General features: G+C 59.6%; 1 protein-coding gene across 1 annotated transcript in view; it reads right to left on the bottom strand.

The window, feature by feature from the left end:
- Nucleotides 1-3,886: 3,886 nt before the first annotated feature.
- Nucleotides 3,887-16,320, bottom strand: part of SLC9A1 (solute carrier family 9 member A1) — a 31,449-nt gene continuing 19,015 nt past the window's right edge. The window contains exons 2-12 of the mRNA XM_080379820.1: nt 12,411-12,871; nt 10,435-10,685; nt 9,743-9,960; nt 9,162-9,364; nt 8,821-8,910; nt 8,355-8,425; nt 7,713-7,886; nt 7,464-7,578; nt 6,956-7,057; nt 6,552-6,624; nt 3,887-5,773 (exon numbers count right to left, since the gene is read on the bottom strand). Coding sequence (XP_080235946.1) covers nt 5,451-5,773; nt 6,552-6,624; nt 6,956-7,057; nt 7,464-7,578; nt 7,713-7,886; nt 8,355-8,425; nt 8,821-8,910; nt 9,162-9,364; nt 9,743-9,960; nt 10,435-10,685; nt 12,411-12,871 — 2,081 coding nt within the window. The 3' untranslated portion in view covers nt 3,887-5,450. The remainder of the gene's footprint in view (nt 5,774-6,551; nt 6,625-6,955; nt 7,058-7,463; nt 7,579-7,712; nt 7,887-8,354; nt 8,426-8,820; nt 8,911-9,161; nt 9,365-9,742; nt 9,961-10,434; nt 10,686-12,410; nt 12,872-16,320) is intronic.

The following is a 16,320-nucleotide window of genomic DNA, read 5'->3' as shown; positions in this document are numbered from 1 at the left end:
CTGTGAAATCACCTGGGACGGAACCGGGACGTGGCCCAGCATGTGCGTGGGGGGGAACTGGGCACCCCACTGCCAGAGGCATGCAGAGGGGCAGGGGCTGCCAGGAGGGTGGATGAGGGGCACAGGTGAAGCCTCGCCATCCAAACAGAGCCCCCCGGGGTGTTGGGGACCTTTTGCAGCTCTGAGCGCCCATCACGGGCTGCTCAGCAGGGGAGTTGGGGGAAAAAGGGCTGGAGGAGCTGGGGGAGCGGGGCAGGGGGTGAAAGCACAACCTGGAGGTGAAGAGAGACCTCGGGGACTCCCTGACCCGCGTGGGACTGGCTCCGTCCCACCCACCATTAAGCAGGGTGTGTGCCAGCTCTCCGAGCAAGCAGGAGGGACCAAGCCCTTCTCCCAGAGCCACCAACGTCACCCAGCATCGCCCCGGGGGAGCAGCAACGCTCCCCATCAGGGTGAGGGCATTCCTCCTGCCTGCTCCCACAGCAGCTGCCCCCAGCATCACCACCGTGCACACGCCAGCAGTGTCCCAGGCTGTCCCTGTGCACACACCGCCTGTCCCTGTGCCCATGGCAGCAGTCCCCATGCACAAGGCAGCTGTCCCATGCATGCACCAGCCACCTCTGTGCATGCCCGGGCTGCCCCATGCACACACACCAGCTGTCCCCACACTGACACGAGCTGTCCCCATGCAGATACCAGCTGTCCCCATGCATTTGCTCGTGTCTCCGTGCACACATCCACCATGCAGGTGCCAGTCCCATGCACATGTGCTGTTGTCCCCACACACATGCCACCGTCCCCATGCACACGCTGCCATCCCCCTGCCTGCTGTGGGTTTAGGAGGAGGAGCCCTTCTCCGTGGCCATGCCCAAACCCTTCCTCGGCAAACACTGCTCACATCCACCATCCAGCCCCGCTTGCTCCCACACAGCCCGTCCCAGAGGTGCCACCACTGTGTTTGTGTCCCTGCACCCTCATGGCTGGGGCACCCGTATCCCCAGGGCAGTGCCATCAGCTGCCTCCGTATCCCTGAGTGCCCACAGTTGCCCAAAGAGGCGGTTTCCCCATGCTGGCCACAGCAGGATTGAATTTGGCGCGGCTGCATGGTGAGCACCCGCCTTCACTGCCCAGCACAAGGGGTGTCACTCTGCTCCCAGCCCAGGGTCCCCGTGTCACCATCCGGTACCCCCAGACTCCACTACATCCCCAGCTGCCTCCTGGAACTAGTGATAAGTGATGACGCCGGGACGCTCTCGCCCCAGTGAGGGCCACCTTGGAGGCCCTGAGATGAAAAGGAGCGCAGGGTGTTATTACTGCGAGTGACACAGAGCTGGGGAATGGCACCTGTCACCTCCCCTGGCTGCTGCAAAATGCTGCCCAGGGAGTGTGGGGGACACACAGCACTGCTGGGGCACAGGGAGGGGGACACAGCACCGATGTGATGCCAGATGGGGCAGGGACTGAGCTGCCCCCATGAAGCTGCCTGGGGTGTCATCGCCTGGGGACATCCCTGTCCCCCAGTCCCCCTGTGGGATGAACAGTAACCTGCCAGGCTTGGTGGCTTCCCGGTGACACCACATACTGTTCTGTACGGCATAACTTGTGCTTTTAAAGTGGTGGCAAGGGATGACCCGTCTCAATGCCACTGATCTGAGCCTGGTAGGGAATGCAGCTCATCACTTTGCTTTGGGTTTTTGGGCCCCAGGTGACACCTGAGTATGGCTGTGGGTGGTGGCAGCTCCGGCATGTCCTGCCCCATTGCCCGCCAGCTGCTCAGCATCGCTGTGCTGGCCGCCCCGCTCATGGTCCTCTTGGGAAAGCCGGGGGGCTGGCCAGGAGCTCCGCTTTGGGTGGCTGCTGAGCCCGCAGCCGGTGACACTGGCGGGGATTTCATGGCCTTTCCCAAGTGGCCTCGGTCCTTGCTGCCCAGGCAGTGGTGCGGGGCCGTGGGGACATCGCTCCGCCCCCCCCCCCCCACTGCAAGCCCAGGCTTCATGCTGCACCACGCGGAGGGAAACTGAGGCACAGGGGAGCCCAGCGTCCCTGGCTGGGGCACTTTCCTGCAGCTGCAGAGGCAGCAGCTCTTTCATCCCCACGGGTGGGGGTTATGGGAAGGGTGACAAACACCTTGGCACATGCGTGTGCAGGGACAGGGTCATCCCGCTCAGGGTCCCTCTGTTTTCTCTGTCTTTGGTGCCACCACCATGGCCCCAACACGCTTTAGGAGGGGGTGGGGTGAGCTGGGCACTGGGGGGGCATGGGGGGGTTGCACATGGGGAAAAGGAGTCGCCGCCAGCACTGTGGGGCCAGGGGCACACGCCAGGACCCATCCACGCCCCCAGCCTCAGCACTGCGTGTGCTTTGGCAGTTGCTCAGCAGTGACAGCCCATCCCTGGAGGGATCATGAGTCCTCCCTCATTAAAAAAAGTTACTCACCCTTTAAGACAGAAACAAGAATATCCTGGAAATGCCTCGGTTTGGTGAGTTCTCACATTAAAGGTATGACTGAAATCAAGAGGGTGGCTGCACGTGACACTGGCTGGAACGTGGGGCAGGTGAGATCCTCGGGCAGCAGCCTGGGGCTGCCGCGCGCTCCTGCTTTCCCCTCCGTGCCTGGGATGGGTGGCCATCACCCGGCTTCTGGGCTGCGGCCAGCACCTCTCGGTGCTCCCACCCCTTCGGCTGGGATGGCGAAAGGGCCGCTCTCCTCCAGTGAGGACGGAGCCATGGCCCAGCTTTGCCCATTCCTGCCAAACCCTCCTGCTTTGGGGTCCCCCCGCTGGCATCACTGCCCTGGGGACAAGCCACCCCAAACCCTGCACGGGGTGCAGGGATGGCACCCACCGAACCAGCACCGCCACGGGCCCCACGGCATCGCCTGCCCCACATCCCTGGCCACCTCATCCTGCCCAGGGACCCCGTGTACCTCTGCAGTGTGGTGGCCAGGCCAAGTCCCAGCCCGGGGCCATGGGGGGACCCTGGGCTTCAGGTATTTTAAGCACATGAGCAACGCCAGCGATGATGTGCCTGCTGGATGGCGAGGCGGTGAGTCACGGCCTCCTTGGATCAGAGGTTTAATTTGCAGCGATGAAACACGCTCCCATTGCAACTGCCCAAAAGCGAGGAGCTTCAGCCGCCCCGGGCACCCCTGGCCCTGGGGGGGGGGTTTGGCAGGGGGGGAGAAGGCTCAAGTGCTGCTACAGCTGGGACGGTCTTTCCTGAGGGATTTTTGGGTGGGGATGCAGCCCCTCACCCAGGCACTGCCTTGAGCCTCTTCCCGCTCTCTGGCTGTGGGATGCTGGTGGGAACCAGCTCCTTTCCAAGGGCTCGGCTTCAGCCCCAGCTCCTGTGGAAATGCAGGAATAAACCCACAAGGCTCAAATGTCCCCGAGCCCCCTTCCCTGGGGACAGAGCCATTCCCCCCCATGGCCCTGGCACGGACCTGGCACAGCAGCGGGACGCCTGCCCCTTCCTCGCCGGGGCCAATGCACTGGGTTGGGGTGGGCAGAGCTGCGCCGTGACACCCAGCCGGCACCTTGGGGCTGTGACGGGGTGATCCATGCCCCCCCCCCAAAGGACCTGCCTTTTGCCTTCTCCTCCTGCAAAGCAAGAAAAACAGCCCAGCACACCCCCACGCTGGCACAGCCCAGGCAGAGATGCAGGAGCCTGGGTTCTGCCAAGCCTCCGTCTTCACCAAAGCTGGGAATGGCTTAAAAAGTCCCCCCCAGCCATGGCTCCATGTCCCCCCAAGCCACGGTGGGAACATGAGGGGCCAGTCCTCATCCCAACAGCAATGGGGACAAGGTGTCACGGCCGCCTCGTTCAGCCGGGAGAGCCAGGACCCTGTGGCAGGGGTAGGAGCCTGAACAGCCGGAAAAACCCCCACTAAAAATTAACATTAATTTATTAGAATATTCATGATAAAAACCAATATTCTCTTTACATGTGTTTCTTTTCCTTTTTATACAAGAGAATTTTCATTGCTTTTTTCCTCCTGGAGACAGAGCAGGGCAGGCAGGCAGGCGCAGGCAGCAACGTGGGCTCTTGCCCCAGCGTGACGAAGCCACGCGGACACTGGTCCCCCGGGGTCCCAGTTGGGACGTGGAGTGGGTGGGCGCAGGGACAGGTGCCCACCAAGGCAGCGGGGCAGAGACAACATGTGGCAAGGCACGGCGCGGGGAGGGGGAAGCAGCCCGGGCTCCCCGGGGAGGGTGCGATGAGCACCCCGTGGCACGGGAGAGGCAGCACCCATGGTGAGGGGTGGCGTGTGGTAGGAGCCAGGTGGCATGTGGGGCACAAGGTGACAATCTCAAGCATGATGCAGGACACCCCTGAGCCCGGGGAGGGCTATAAGTCACCTAAACACCCAGCGCTCCCTCCCAGCCAAGCCTTGGGGAAAGAGGGGCCCTTCCAAACGCAGGACCCCCAACACCCCCAGCTGTCCCCCTCCTGCCAACCTCCTGGCCCCAGCGTGTCCCCACGCTGGGTGAGCTGGCCCCTGGCTCTTCCACAGCTCCTCTTGGTTGCAGGGAGAGAAAAATACCCCCCCAGGTACCAAATGCACCCCCCCGCATGCCCTCTCCCCATGCCCAGGGGGCTCGGACACTGTCTTTGGTTAAGGAGCAGCCAGTGCTGCTGCCACACTGCCGGGCAGGCACGGGGCGAGGGGCCGAGGCTGGCAGAGGGTCCCCATGGGGACAGGTGACAGGTAGCAATTCCAGGAGGGATGGAGAGGCCCAGGCTTGCGGGGCCGCTCAAAGTGAGGGGGGACTCAGCTCCCCCCTTGCGTGGCTATAGGATATTTATTTAACAAGACCTGGCATGAAATGCAGGGCCAGAGGAGAGGTTCCCGGGCAGCAGCCGGTCTCGTGGGGGAAGCGGCCAAGGCGGGGAGCAGCAGCATCAACCCGAGGTCGCTGGGAGGGTGCCAGGTGAGGCGGTGGGTGTGCCAGTCCCGGCACAGTCTGGCTCCCGTCTTCCCATTTCTCCACTCCTGAGCAAGCCGAGGGGAAAGGTAAAACACAAGCCGGGGAGAGGCGAAGCTGTGCCATGGGGCAGCCTCCACAGACACCCCCAGCTCCCCGGCCAGAGCCCACCCTGTGTGGAGCCGCTCGCAGGTCCTGAGTGGGTGGGCAGCCTCCGGGAAAGCCCCAGCGGGGCTGCGAGGCACCTGCAAATCCCAGTCCTGGGCAGTAAATCGTCCGTCACCCCCAGGCCACGGCAGCCGAGGAGCCCGGCGCATCCTGGGGGCTCCTTCCTGCTCCTCGGGGCCAGCCCAGGGCTTGCTGGGCAGAGCTGTCCTGGCAATCCCAGTCCACCCAGGACAGTCTCCCCTTCCTGAACCCGGTGTGTAGTGACAGAGGTTTGAAACCAAAAAGGAGAGCAAAGAAAGAACAAATGAAGAAAGAGAGAAACCATACAGAGGCGCGTGGGGCTTCGCGTGCCAGCTGCTACTGCCCCTTGGGGATGAAGGGTTCCCCCTCCTCCGGCTCCGGCCGGGGCCCCGGGTCGCTCAGGCATCGCAGCATCCGTTGGTTGCTGGGGCTGTCACCGGTCCCCGGGGTGAAGACATCGTCAGTACCCGGGGAGGAAGGCTCCTTCACCCGCATCACCAGCCCCTCCTCATCCTCCTCGGGTGAGGGTGGAAGGCCACCGCAGCCCTTGGGCTCCTCGTTCATCAGGTCCACAGACTCCGGGGACTGCGGGGAGGCTGGGTCGATGGTGATGATGGGCAGGTTCTCCGAGTCCGCCTTGGGTTCGTAGGCCAGTGGGTCTGCGGAGGAAGAGAGGGGTCAGGCAGGTCTCAGGGTGTTACAAACACACTGGGTCAGGATAAGTTGTGGAAGGGAAGGGGGATCTCAGGGACCCCCAGCTAATGCACCCCAGACGTTTGGGGCTGGGATGGATGCCTGGGCTTGTCTGATTTCCAAGCCTGCTGTTTAATTCCTTTCCCTGATTTCCACATCCCACCAGGAGCCGCCCCAGTCAGCCCAGTGCAACCGCGCCGTTTTCAAGGGGCAAAGCTGCCCTCTGCCGATCCACCGCCGGCGCCGCAAACGCCAGCAGCGGCGTCACACCCCACCACACTGTCCCCAAAGCAGGAGAGGACACATAGGACAAGGGGAACCAAAACTGGCAAAGCAAATGTGGGATGGAGAAGCTGGGAGTCCGGGGCAGGTCCTGGGGCTGAGCACTCCTGGTCCTCTCCCCTGCAGAGGACAGGGAGAGGCACGGACAGGAATGTGGATGGAGCAAGCTGAGCTCCAGGCAGATCTGCTGACCAGCTGAGGTGACTTCCCAGCGGGAACCATGCTGGGGAGCAAACTGGGCGCTTCTGCTCAGGCAGAGCTTGGGCTCGAGAACAGCAAACACCTGGGACTCGGCTGCATTGCCACGGGGCAGCAGAACAAGGGCCGTCGGGGCTGGATGGCCGCAGAGGAGCTGAGGAGGTGCAGGACAACACCCCCTCTGAGTGTTTCAGCACCAAGGTGCTGGTGATGCCCAGCAAGGTGCCAGCAGTGGGGCTCCCCCGGCAGTTCAGCCCTACCTACCTGAGCCTATGCGAGCCCGGGACATGGTGGGCGAATCGAGCTTGTGAGCCGGCACCGTCAGGTAGTTGTTCATCTGAAATTGGAGCACAGGGACCGTCTCCATCGGAGTGGCCAGGGTAAATGGGAAAGGGGAGGCAGGGCATTGACCCCAGGCCACAGGGATGAGGAATAAGCAGCAGTAGGATGCAGAGGACATACACATCCTCCCAGCCATGCTGCAAGGACTTGCTCAGAGCCTGGGGCAGTCAGAGGACTCCCAAAGCTTGGGGTCACCCACTGTCATCTGAACCTCAGCCCCCTCCACATGCAGGACACTGATGTCCTTCCTGGGCTGGGAAGCCCCCCTTGGCCCCCTGTCCTCCCCAGCCTGTGGCAGCATCCCTGCTCCAGCACCCCCTTGACACCTTCTGTTCCAGCTGCCGGGCCTTCTGTCTCCGCAGGAGCATCTGGTTCCAGGCTTCCTCGTAGGGGTCAGCCACAAGCGTGTGCCGATTGTAGGATCGCAACTGGGAAAAGGCCCCAAGAAAGGAGATGGGTTAAATAACATACAGGGGAAGGCAAAGAAAGGTCACAGCACCGTGCCCCTTGGAGATGGATCAAACAGCCACCAGTGGGCAGACCATGTCCAGGTAAGCTGGTGGCTTGTCCCTCGTGTGCTACCATGGGATGCCCGATCTTGACCCACCTTGGCCCGGCCAGGGTTTAAATGCTGGGCTCAGCCACTGACCAAGGCAGCCCCCCCACCCCCAGCACCATCCCAGCACCATCTCAGAAGGAAAAGCCTCCTGGGGACATGGAACACAAGGGACATGGCCTCTGGGGGTAAAGGCTCTGGGTGTTCCTGGTGAGAAATGGTCCTGGACACTCCCAGGGAAGCAAAGGGGACACACACGGTGCCAGGGGACACCTTACCCTCTGCCTGGTTTTCTGCAAGTTGTTGCGAAGGATTTTCCGGATCTCCTCCTCCTTGTCCTTGGACAGGGCCGGAAGGATGCGCTCCACAGGGAGGGTTTTGGGGTTGATGTTCCTGCATGGACAGACAGGATTCAGAGTGACACTGTGATGGGCACGGCAGGACCAAACAGCTGTTTGCCCTGTGGCCACTAGCAGGGAGTGCTCAGCCTGTCAGAGGCACAGGGTGGCCAGGGCTGGGGAACTCACTGGATGGAGACAGTGGAGACAGCGGAGGGGATCTTGCCTATGCCCCCACTCTCCACCAGCTCGATTGCTTGCTTCATCTCCATCTTGTGATAGAAAGCGATGAGCTGGGGCTCTTTGGACCGCTCCCCTGCAATCAGGCACTTCTTCACGTACTTCTTGTTGAAACGATTCAGCCTTCCCGAGAACATAGGGAAAGGAGGAGCAGCGACACATCAGACCTCCCCCTGCCCCAGCACCCACTCCCCGCTCCCCATCCCTGGCCCAAGCCAGCAGAAGATGCTTCAGCTCCCATCAGTGCAGGTCAGGCCAGGCTTCCCCGACTCCCTCCCAAACCAGGCAGCTTCCAAAACACCCAGCACCTGCTCACACCCACAACGGCTGGTCCCGAGCTCCTGCAGGGACTGGCCATGGGCAGCTCCCACACTGCTGTGGACATGCTGTGAGTGGCGGGGCGAAGGGCCGCAGCCCTGCGGCCCCACTGGCACCCAAGCCAGGGCCGTAGCTCATCAAGGGGAATGTGTGTGTAGGTATTACAGCCCAGGGAAAAACCCAGCACAGGGCTGAGAAACCTGCCGGGTGGTGATTCAAACCCTTCCCCATCTCTCCCACAGATCCCCCAAGTCACCAAACCTCCACACTCACTTGTCCTTCCAGTGGTGATGCCCGTAGTGACCACAGATATCCTCAATCCCTGTCAGAAGGTGATCCAGGAACTGGAAGGGAAGGTCCAAGGCATGGGCAACTCGCAGGGCTGTTGCCCACCCTCTCCCCACCCAGACACCCACGCTGACACAGGGGTGAGGGCACTCGGGGGGGGGCAAAACCAGGGCTGTGGGTCCAGGATGGGCCTCAGGCGGGCAGCACAGCCCTACACAACCGGGCTGCTGCTCTACCAGGCACAGGGGAGGTCTGGGTCGGAGCGGGCACTGGACGACACAGACGGGGTGAGCCCTCGCTCCATCCCCCCTTACCTTGGGCAGTGATTTAGGGGCAGCTCCCGCTCTGTAAACCCGCCTGGTTACAGCGGTGGAGGTGGCAGAAGCAGAGAAGAGGGCTAAGGCGGTGAAGAGAAGCGCGAGGGAAAGGCCGGCCGGGTGCAGCGGGTTACCTGCGTGTGGATCTCTTCGTTGATGGAGCGTTTTGTCTCTTGCTTCTTCTTCACGGCCAGCAGGTCCACCAAGGGCCGGATGGTCATGCCCTAGGGAATGAGGAGGGTGGGTTAGACCTCTCCCCAAGGCACACCGGTGGGAGTGGGATGGGCTCGGCACAGCCAAACCGTGGGACTCCACACTGCCGGTGTCACTTGGCAGCTTCAAGAGCTTTTGGAGCAGGGGGACAGTGACAAGGTCAGGGATGGAGGCTGGGGACGTGCTCCTCACTCTCCATACACACATGCGGCTCACTGAATAACCCCCTTTCCCTCTGAAACCACACCTGCGTGCCACAAACCTGCACAAAAACTGTGAAGAAGATGACCGTGATGATGGCTGTGAGGAACATGTCCCTCATGCCAAAATGCTTATAGTCCAGGAGGTAACAGAGGGAGAAGGCGATGGCTCCCCGCAGGCCCCCATAGGCGATGATGAACTGGTCCTTCGGCGTCAGCTTCACAATTCGGAACTTGTTGATGAACCAGGTGAGGACCAGGACGCCTGGGGGAGTGGGGCAGGGCCTCATGTGAGTGGCCAGTGAAGGATGCCCTCCAGCCCCAAAGAGACCCCCCAGCAGCCCACTTTGCGGCCCAGCACAGTGTCACACCCTTGGGGACATGGGTCCAGGTGGGTGCTGTCCCATCGCTCACCCCAACACCTCTGACCAGCTTCAACCCCACCTCTAGCACAAATGTGGCCTCATCCCCAGGTCCCCACAAAGCCAACCACCAGCAAGGTTGATGTCCGTGATGGAGCAGTGCCACCCAGTCAACTCCAGTCTCCCCAGCAAGGCAAACTTGGGCCTTCCTCATGGCCCTGAGAGTTGCCTGTCACCCAGGACTGTCCCCAAGGACTTTGCCACCACACTGACACCCTTACCTAAAACTCTTGCGATGAGGCAGAAGAGCAGCGTGCTGATGACGAAGGTCCAGTTCCAGTAGTGGTGGCCAGCCACAGTGGAGACACCCAGGAAGATGAAGATGAGGGTCTCACTCACACTGCTCCACATCTTGAGGAAATACTTGATGGTGGTGTGGGACTTGTGGGAGATGTTGGCTTCCACATAGGGCCGCATGACCACGCCAGAGGCGATGAGCCTAGGAGCAAGGTTGGGGCACTCAGCAGCCATGGGGACAGCTCCAACCCCTGGCCCTGCAGCAGTGTTTTGTGCTCTTATAACAAAACCCCGAGCAGGACAGGGCTTGTGAGACACAAGGTCTCCAAAGAAGGCAACACCAGGTTTCTCCTTCCCCCTGGCAGGGCAGGAGTGAGCATCAGAGCCAGGTAGCACAAAACCATGTCATCTTCAGTGCTCAGCAGGCCCTGCTGGCTACTGTGTGCCCAGGAGAACGGGCAATGAGCTGACAGTGACCGGGATCTGTGGGACAACTCAAGAGAGTCACTTCCCTCATCTGCCCGTCTACCTATCCCAGCCCAAACACACCTCCGGCCTTCACTGGGCATGTACTGGCCATGCTGGGATAGCCAGAGGGCTGTGGTTACACCAGAGTAAATCCTCCACATGGTCCTGGGGACAGGAGGGCATTTCATCCCACCCGTGCCCAACTCACGCCATGATGCCGGAGAGGTGGAAGAGCTCAGCAGAGAGATATGCCATGTAGCTGTAGAGAAAGACGAAGAGGGGCTCGATGACTCGGATGTGGGAGGTGAAGCGGGACGTGAAGGCAGCAATCACCCCGTAAATGACACCCACGAAGACACCGCCCAGCGATACCACGAAGAAGCTGAGGAAGCCGAGGATGATATCAATAATGGTCACCTGCTCGAAGTTGGCAAACTCCTCAAAGAGGTGGTAGAGGACCTGAGAGGAAGAAGGGAGAGGGGGTTCAAACTGCTCTGCTGACAAGAGACAGCCTCGCCTCAGAGATCTGCACGAGGACTTTCCTTGGGAGAGCAGCAGCAAAGGGAGCCAGGCAGGTACCCAGCACGGCACATCTGAGATGAGGTGTGCCACTGCTGGGGGACCCTGATCTGGGTCCTGTGCTTGACCAAGCCTCGTGCCAAAAAAAAAGCTGGTGGTGCTTTGCTGTGCAAGACACAGACCCATAGGGACCAGCTCTCTGTCCTCTGTGGCTCACAGGGACATGGTGCCATCGCAGATGTGTCTGGGACACATTCGTGTTTCTTCTTCAACACAGCCTTGACCACTGCCCCAGGAGGGGCTTTGGTCAAGGGCTGAACCAGCCAGAGACCGTTCCTGTTACCCAACGAGCACGTCAGGACAGATCCAGGGGGACATGGAGACAAAAGCCAACATCTGCCCGCCCAGCTCAGCCCAGAGAACAGCCCAAACCCTTAATGCAGCTTTGTAGCTAAGAGGACAACCTCGCAGCAGGACCCCACCCCAGGCTGCATCGCCTTCTCCCACCCCCAGACATATTTATTGGTGAGATTTTAAACCAGAAGCTGACACAGGATGAGAAATGGGCTTTAGGGCACCCTGCAGGGATGGCAGCACTTGGAAGCAGTGAGAGGGCAAGGTGCCAGCTCCTGCCTGCCAGGGCTGGGTCCTGGGACACGGGCAGGGACAGACGTAACAGCAGAATGCAAGAGAATTCCCCAGGGATGCGAGCAGGGACACGGACCCTGCAGGCAGCCCCTTCTGGTCAAAAGAGGGGAGATGTGCCTGGGAAAAGCCCTGTGGTGGGACAGCATGTTCCTCACCACCAGGAACCTCGTCAGCAGCATGCTGAGTGGCCAGCTCCAAAGTAGACAGCTGGGATATGGGAGAAGAGCCAGGAAAAAGCAGTGGGTTAGAGGTAAATTTAGAGGCCAGCTCTGCAGAGAGGAGAATGCCATGCTGACAGCCAAGCCAGCACCTGGACACAGATGTCCTTTGGAAATGGCATGACCTCAGAGGAGGTGGCCTGGCCCCCAACCTGCCAAAGGTCCCTGCAAAGTTGCTGCTCAGAGACTGGGGCTGAGAGATGACCCAGGTGGGATGCCAGCCTGGCCACAGCCCCCACAGCTGCCCCCTTGCCATGGCTGTCCATGACCTGCTCTCCCACCTCCTCGGTGCTGTAGCTGGAGGACAGCAAGGAAGACCACATGAGGAAGGAGGAGGGAGCAGCAGCTACATAGCAGTGCTGCCTGACCCAGCCCCTCTGTGCTCCTGCTCATTTCCCCTGGTAGGACAGGCTTGAGCACGGCAGCAGGCAGCAATTTCACCCAGGAGAGCAGATTCCCAAGAGACCAAGGTGCCAGAACAGTCCTGCTCTTCACCAAGTGGTGGTAGCTGGCTGGGCACTTGCTTTTGGTCTCCCCAAACTGCCAAGTAAAACACTTCACCTTAATCCACCTTTGCGGTGTTTTAAGCTGCTATATTTAGCTTTGCACCAACAAAAGGTTAGGAGCAAGCAGAGCTGCTGCAGCTCAGCTGGCAGGAGGCACCTGGCACCTTGCAATAGCCCAGTCTATGCTTCTGCCCGCAGGGCTTGATTGATAGCTACCAATCCCGGTGCCACCACCCAGAGTATTTCATCAAAGCAAACCTCATCCCCTTGGCAGACACCCCTTATCCACTTACAACTGTGACAGCATCGTTAAGCAGGGACTCCCCAAAAACCAAGATGTGGAGCAGCTCGTTGATGTGGATCTCCTCAAAGACAGCCAGCACAGCCACGGGGTCCACGGCCGAGATGATGCTGCCGAAAAGCAGGTTGGCCAGGAGGCCAATGTGGTTCAGGCCAGGGCCACCAAGCTGGCACACAGCGTACATCAGACCACCCAAGAAGAAGGCGTTCCAGAGCGTCCCCACCACGGCGAAGATGAGGATGGTGCCCAGGTTCTCGGTGAATTGGCGCAAGGGGAGGAAATAGCCAGCATCCAAGATGATGGGTGGAAGGAGGAAGAGGAAAAAGATGTCCGACTTGAGGATGGGGGGCTTTTCACCCACGCCTTTGATGAGCCCCCCAACCAGAAGGCCCACCACAATGAGCAGGCAGCTCTCTGGAACGATGTTGGACACTGAAGGGATCACATGGAAGCCTGGAGAGAAGGAGAGAGCAAGACACGTTGGCAATGAGCCTGTAGGGTGCCCTCCGCAGGGGGACACACCTGCAGGCATCAGGGACCGGCTCCCAGTCCTCCCTGCACTCTTACCGTGCCTCAGTTTCTCCTTCTAACCCCTTTCCTCCCTAAGCTGTAAAGTGAAAACTGCAGCTTCACCAGACCCACATACCCTGGCATTGCTTCATTTCAGGCCAGAAAATCACAGCGAGTCCCAGTTCAACAGTCAGCAGCCTCCCTCTGGGCACCCCAAGGTCTCTCAGTGGACCCCCAGGCTGCCGCGACAGCCATGTGCAGCACGGGCGGTTCTCACAACCCAAGCTGTTGCTGGCTCCAGCTCTTCCATCGCAGCTACTAATCCCAGGCGCATGTAGGCACTGGCATTTACCTCCTGTCAGACAGCAGCCTGCCCACCGAGTGCCATACAGCCAGCGTGCCAGGCGCTGGCAGGAGGCAGCAGCGCAGTGCCTGTCCCCAGGTGCCCCTGACGCAGGGGACAGGGAGGGGAGCTGGTGCTCAGCAGGTTTGAGGATGCAATTGGAACGGCTCCTTGTTCCCCTTCCTGCAGCTACAGGAGCAAGCTGGGAGGTTTCCTACGGCCAGCTGCAGCAATGCCTGCCTTCCCCGCAGGTAGGGCCAGGGACAGGACATATCCTCACAGTGCAGGGCTATTCCTTGGGGTGCAAGGCAAGAGGGAACTCTTTCCCCTTTTTGAATCACAGCACAACTCCAAATGCAGATCTTCGAGCCAGCCGTGACCCACTGGGATGACATCCATCCACCAAACACCCCACGGCCTCGTCAACACGAGCATCTGCTTGCCAGGTCAGGCAGGCAGCACGATGCCAACCAAAGCAGCACTTCAGCCATCGCACTGATACCCACAGAAGGATTTTGGGTTCCCTGGATCCTCTCCCAGGCTTTATAATTATTATTTTGAAATGAGGCACATTTGTTCCCTGGCAAGGGAAGCTGTTTAAAATAAGGAACTCTTCCTTGGCATCCCATGTTCCTCTGTTCCTTCCGGCCAGGCAGCTGTGCCATCTGCACATCGTTTCACAACAGATTAAACCCCCCTCCTCCCTAATGAGCCACCATCCCCCTGATGATCCAGAGCTGCTCTGTGCTGCAGTGAGCCCCACCGTCCCCGCCAAGCCTGCAGGGACCACATCTGTGCTGTGGTGCCAGCTCATCCCTCCTCCACCTGCGCAGCTGAGTGGGGAAGGTGCCAGATGAATCCAGCTCCAATGGGAGAAGCAGCTGCTTTCACAATCCCTCCTTAAGGATGGGCAGTGAGTCAGCGACCAGCCACGGCCACACACAGGTCCCCAGGGGCAGGACTAGACCTCAAATTGCTACCTGAGCTGCTGGCGCTGGCTTCGGCATGGGCCAGCCCAGCACTGCAGAGGCCGGAGGGTTCATCACACCCAAGGCTCCATGCAGGTCCAGCTGCACCGTTCCAGCAGTGCCCAGGCAGCTCTGTGGGGTCTCGGGTGCTGGAGTGATGTGGGAAGGAGTCTGGGTTCTACGTTGCCTTTGTGGCAGCAGCACCGATCTCTGAGCAAATTGCTCTGTGGCCTTCAGGTTCGGGCATGAGGGGAAAGCCAGGAGGAGATGGGAAGCGTCTGAGCTTTCTCCCAGTACTCTCCCAATGTCCAGCCACCTGCATTTAGGGGCCTCCTGGTCTGGATGCAGCTCCTGATTTACCCCCACAGGATTTTTCTTCTGTCTCTGATCCCCCCGGAGCCCAGTCAAGTGCTGAGCACCACAAGGTAGCCCTGGTGGGGACCTCTCCATGGGAGGGGAGGGGAGAATTCCTTTTCCAGGCACAGCTCATGCAAACACCGTGAACAACCGGCCCTTCCAGCACACCGGGCAATTGCCCGTCTCAGCATATGCCAGCCCTGGCCAGAATAAGGTTTAAAGCCACACAAGCAGCGAGAAGCCTGCAGCAAATCAGTTTTCGCTTGCTAAGTACGTTCAATCATGAATAAAACACAAACACTGACAATTAAGCATCTCTCACTTCTTCCCCACAGGCCCCAGGATCCCATCAAACTGGAACATTCGCGTGCTGATGTGAATTCAATGTTTTAGAGCCTTTTTGTAAGGCCCTAAAAATACACTCACACGGGCTGCATTTTAATTATGCCTTTGATTTCACTGAATCTCAGGCATTTTTTGCTCCCTGCTTTCTCCGCTCAGTATTTTTAGAGCACTGGAAAGCTCATTGGTACCAATCTGTTGCTGGGATCCTGCTGGGATCCTGCTCTGAGTGCCAGGCCAGCATCCCACTTCGGGGTGCAGGTGACTAATAGAAAGAAATGCTCTCGCCACAGGGGTGATGCCAGGCAGGGGCAAACAGGTCTGATCCCAGCTCTGTGCCTGAATTTCTCTCCCAGAGGAAGAGGGATGTTGCAGCAGGATGCTGGGTGATGAAGATGCCTGGCCATGAATGCATCTGGGGGCAGCGGGAAGGGTAATAATTTTTGATAATAGCCATAATACCAATACGACTACCGATTAAAAACAACTTTAATAACCCCCAGGCTCCTGTTCAAGGTCGCTTTGGTAAAAGGTTATTTGCAGAGCAGGTAGCTGTGCTGCTTGCCTGCTCAGGTACCTACTGCTGCCACCCACCTGTCCCCAGATGTGGTGACCCTGCTGGAAACTGGAACTCATCTACCACAGTGGTTGCTGCAAATCCTCTGCCGCCTGCACAAACCCAGGATGAGCCAGGAGGCACGGGGGGCACAGCAAGACCCCCAGCGCTCCTTCGTTTTCCTCTGTTAAGCAGCAAGGACTTCTTGCTGCAGCAGAAGGGCAGGAAACAGCACCTGAGAGGTCCCTCTGGTTGGGAGGGCTGCACCAGCTGCACGGGAAGCGCTTCCCTAAGAAGCAAGGAGCAGTCACTGAGAGGCAGCGCCTGCACCAGGCGTACGAGTCTCCCAGCACGCTGCTGCCAGCACACCCTGAATAAACAAATGATGTGGAAGCAGAGGGGATGAGGCAGCTGGTCTCTGGCACATCCATGTCTGGAGGACAAGCAGAGATGTGCAGGAGTGGACAGGCGAGCACATGGAGCAGCTTTTCCCATGGAGAAACACCCACTGGGTTTCAGCTGGTTTTCCTGAATGCCACCAGGGGGGAAGCCCCTTGAGACCCCACTTCCCTGAGAGTGACCCACAACCCCCAAATCACCAGCATGGGGCATACACAGTCACCCAAGTTTCTTCCCTTGGAAAACAATCTCCATGGGAGCAGTTCCCCTATCAACAGCATCAACCACCACCGAAACTATTAAAAGCAAGACAAGTTGAGTAAACATCAACCCCAAGAGCTTGAGCAAACAAGGAAAAGGAAATCCAGAAGTTAATAGTTCCCATTAAAACAGCTTCTCGTCCACATCGCACACCATGGCTTGCATG

Source organism: Falco punctatus, assembly GCF_963210335.1.
Source record: "Falco punctatus genome assembly, chromosome: 3".
Lineage (NCBI taxonomy): Eukaryota > Metazoa > Chordata > Aves > Falconiformes > Falconidae > Falco > Falco punctatus.
The sequence above is the reverse complement of the archived record's forward strand: the minus strand, read 5'-3'. Positions and strand labels throughout refer to the sequence as shown.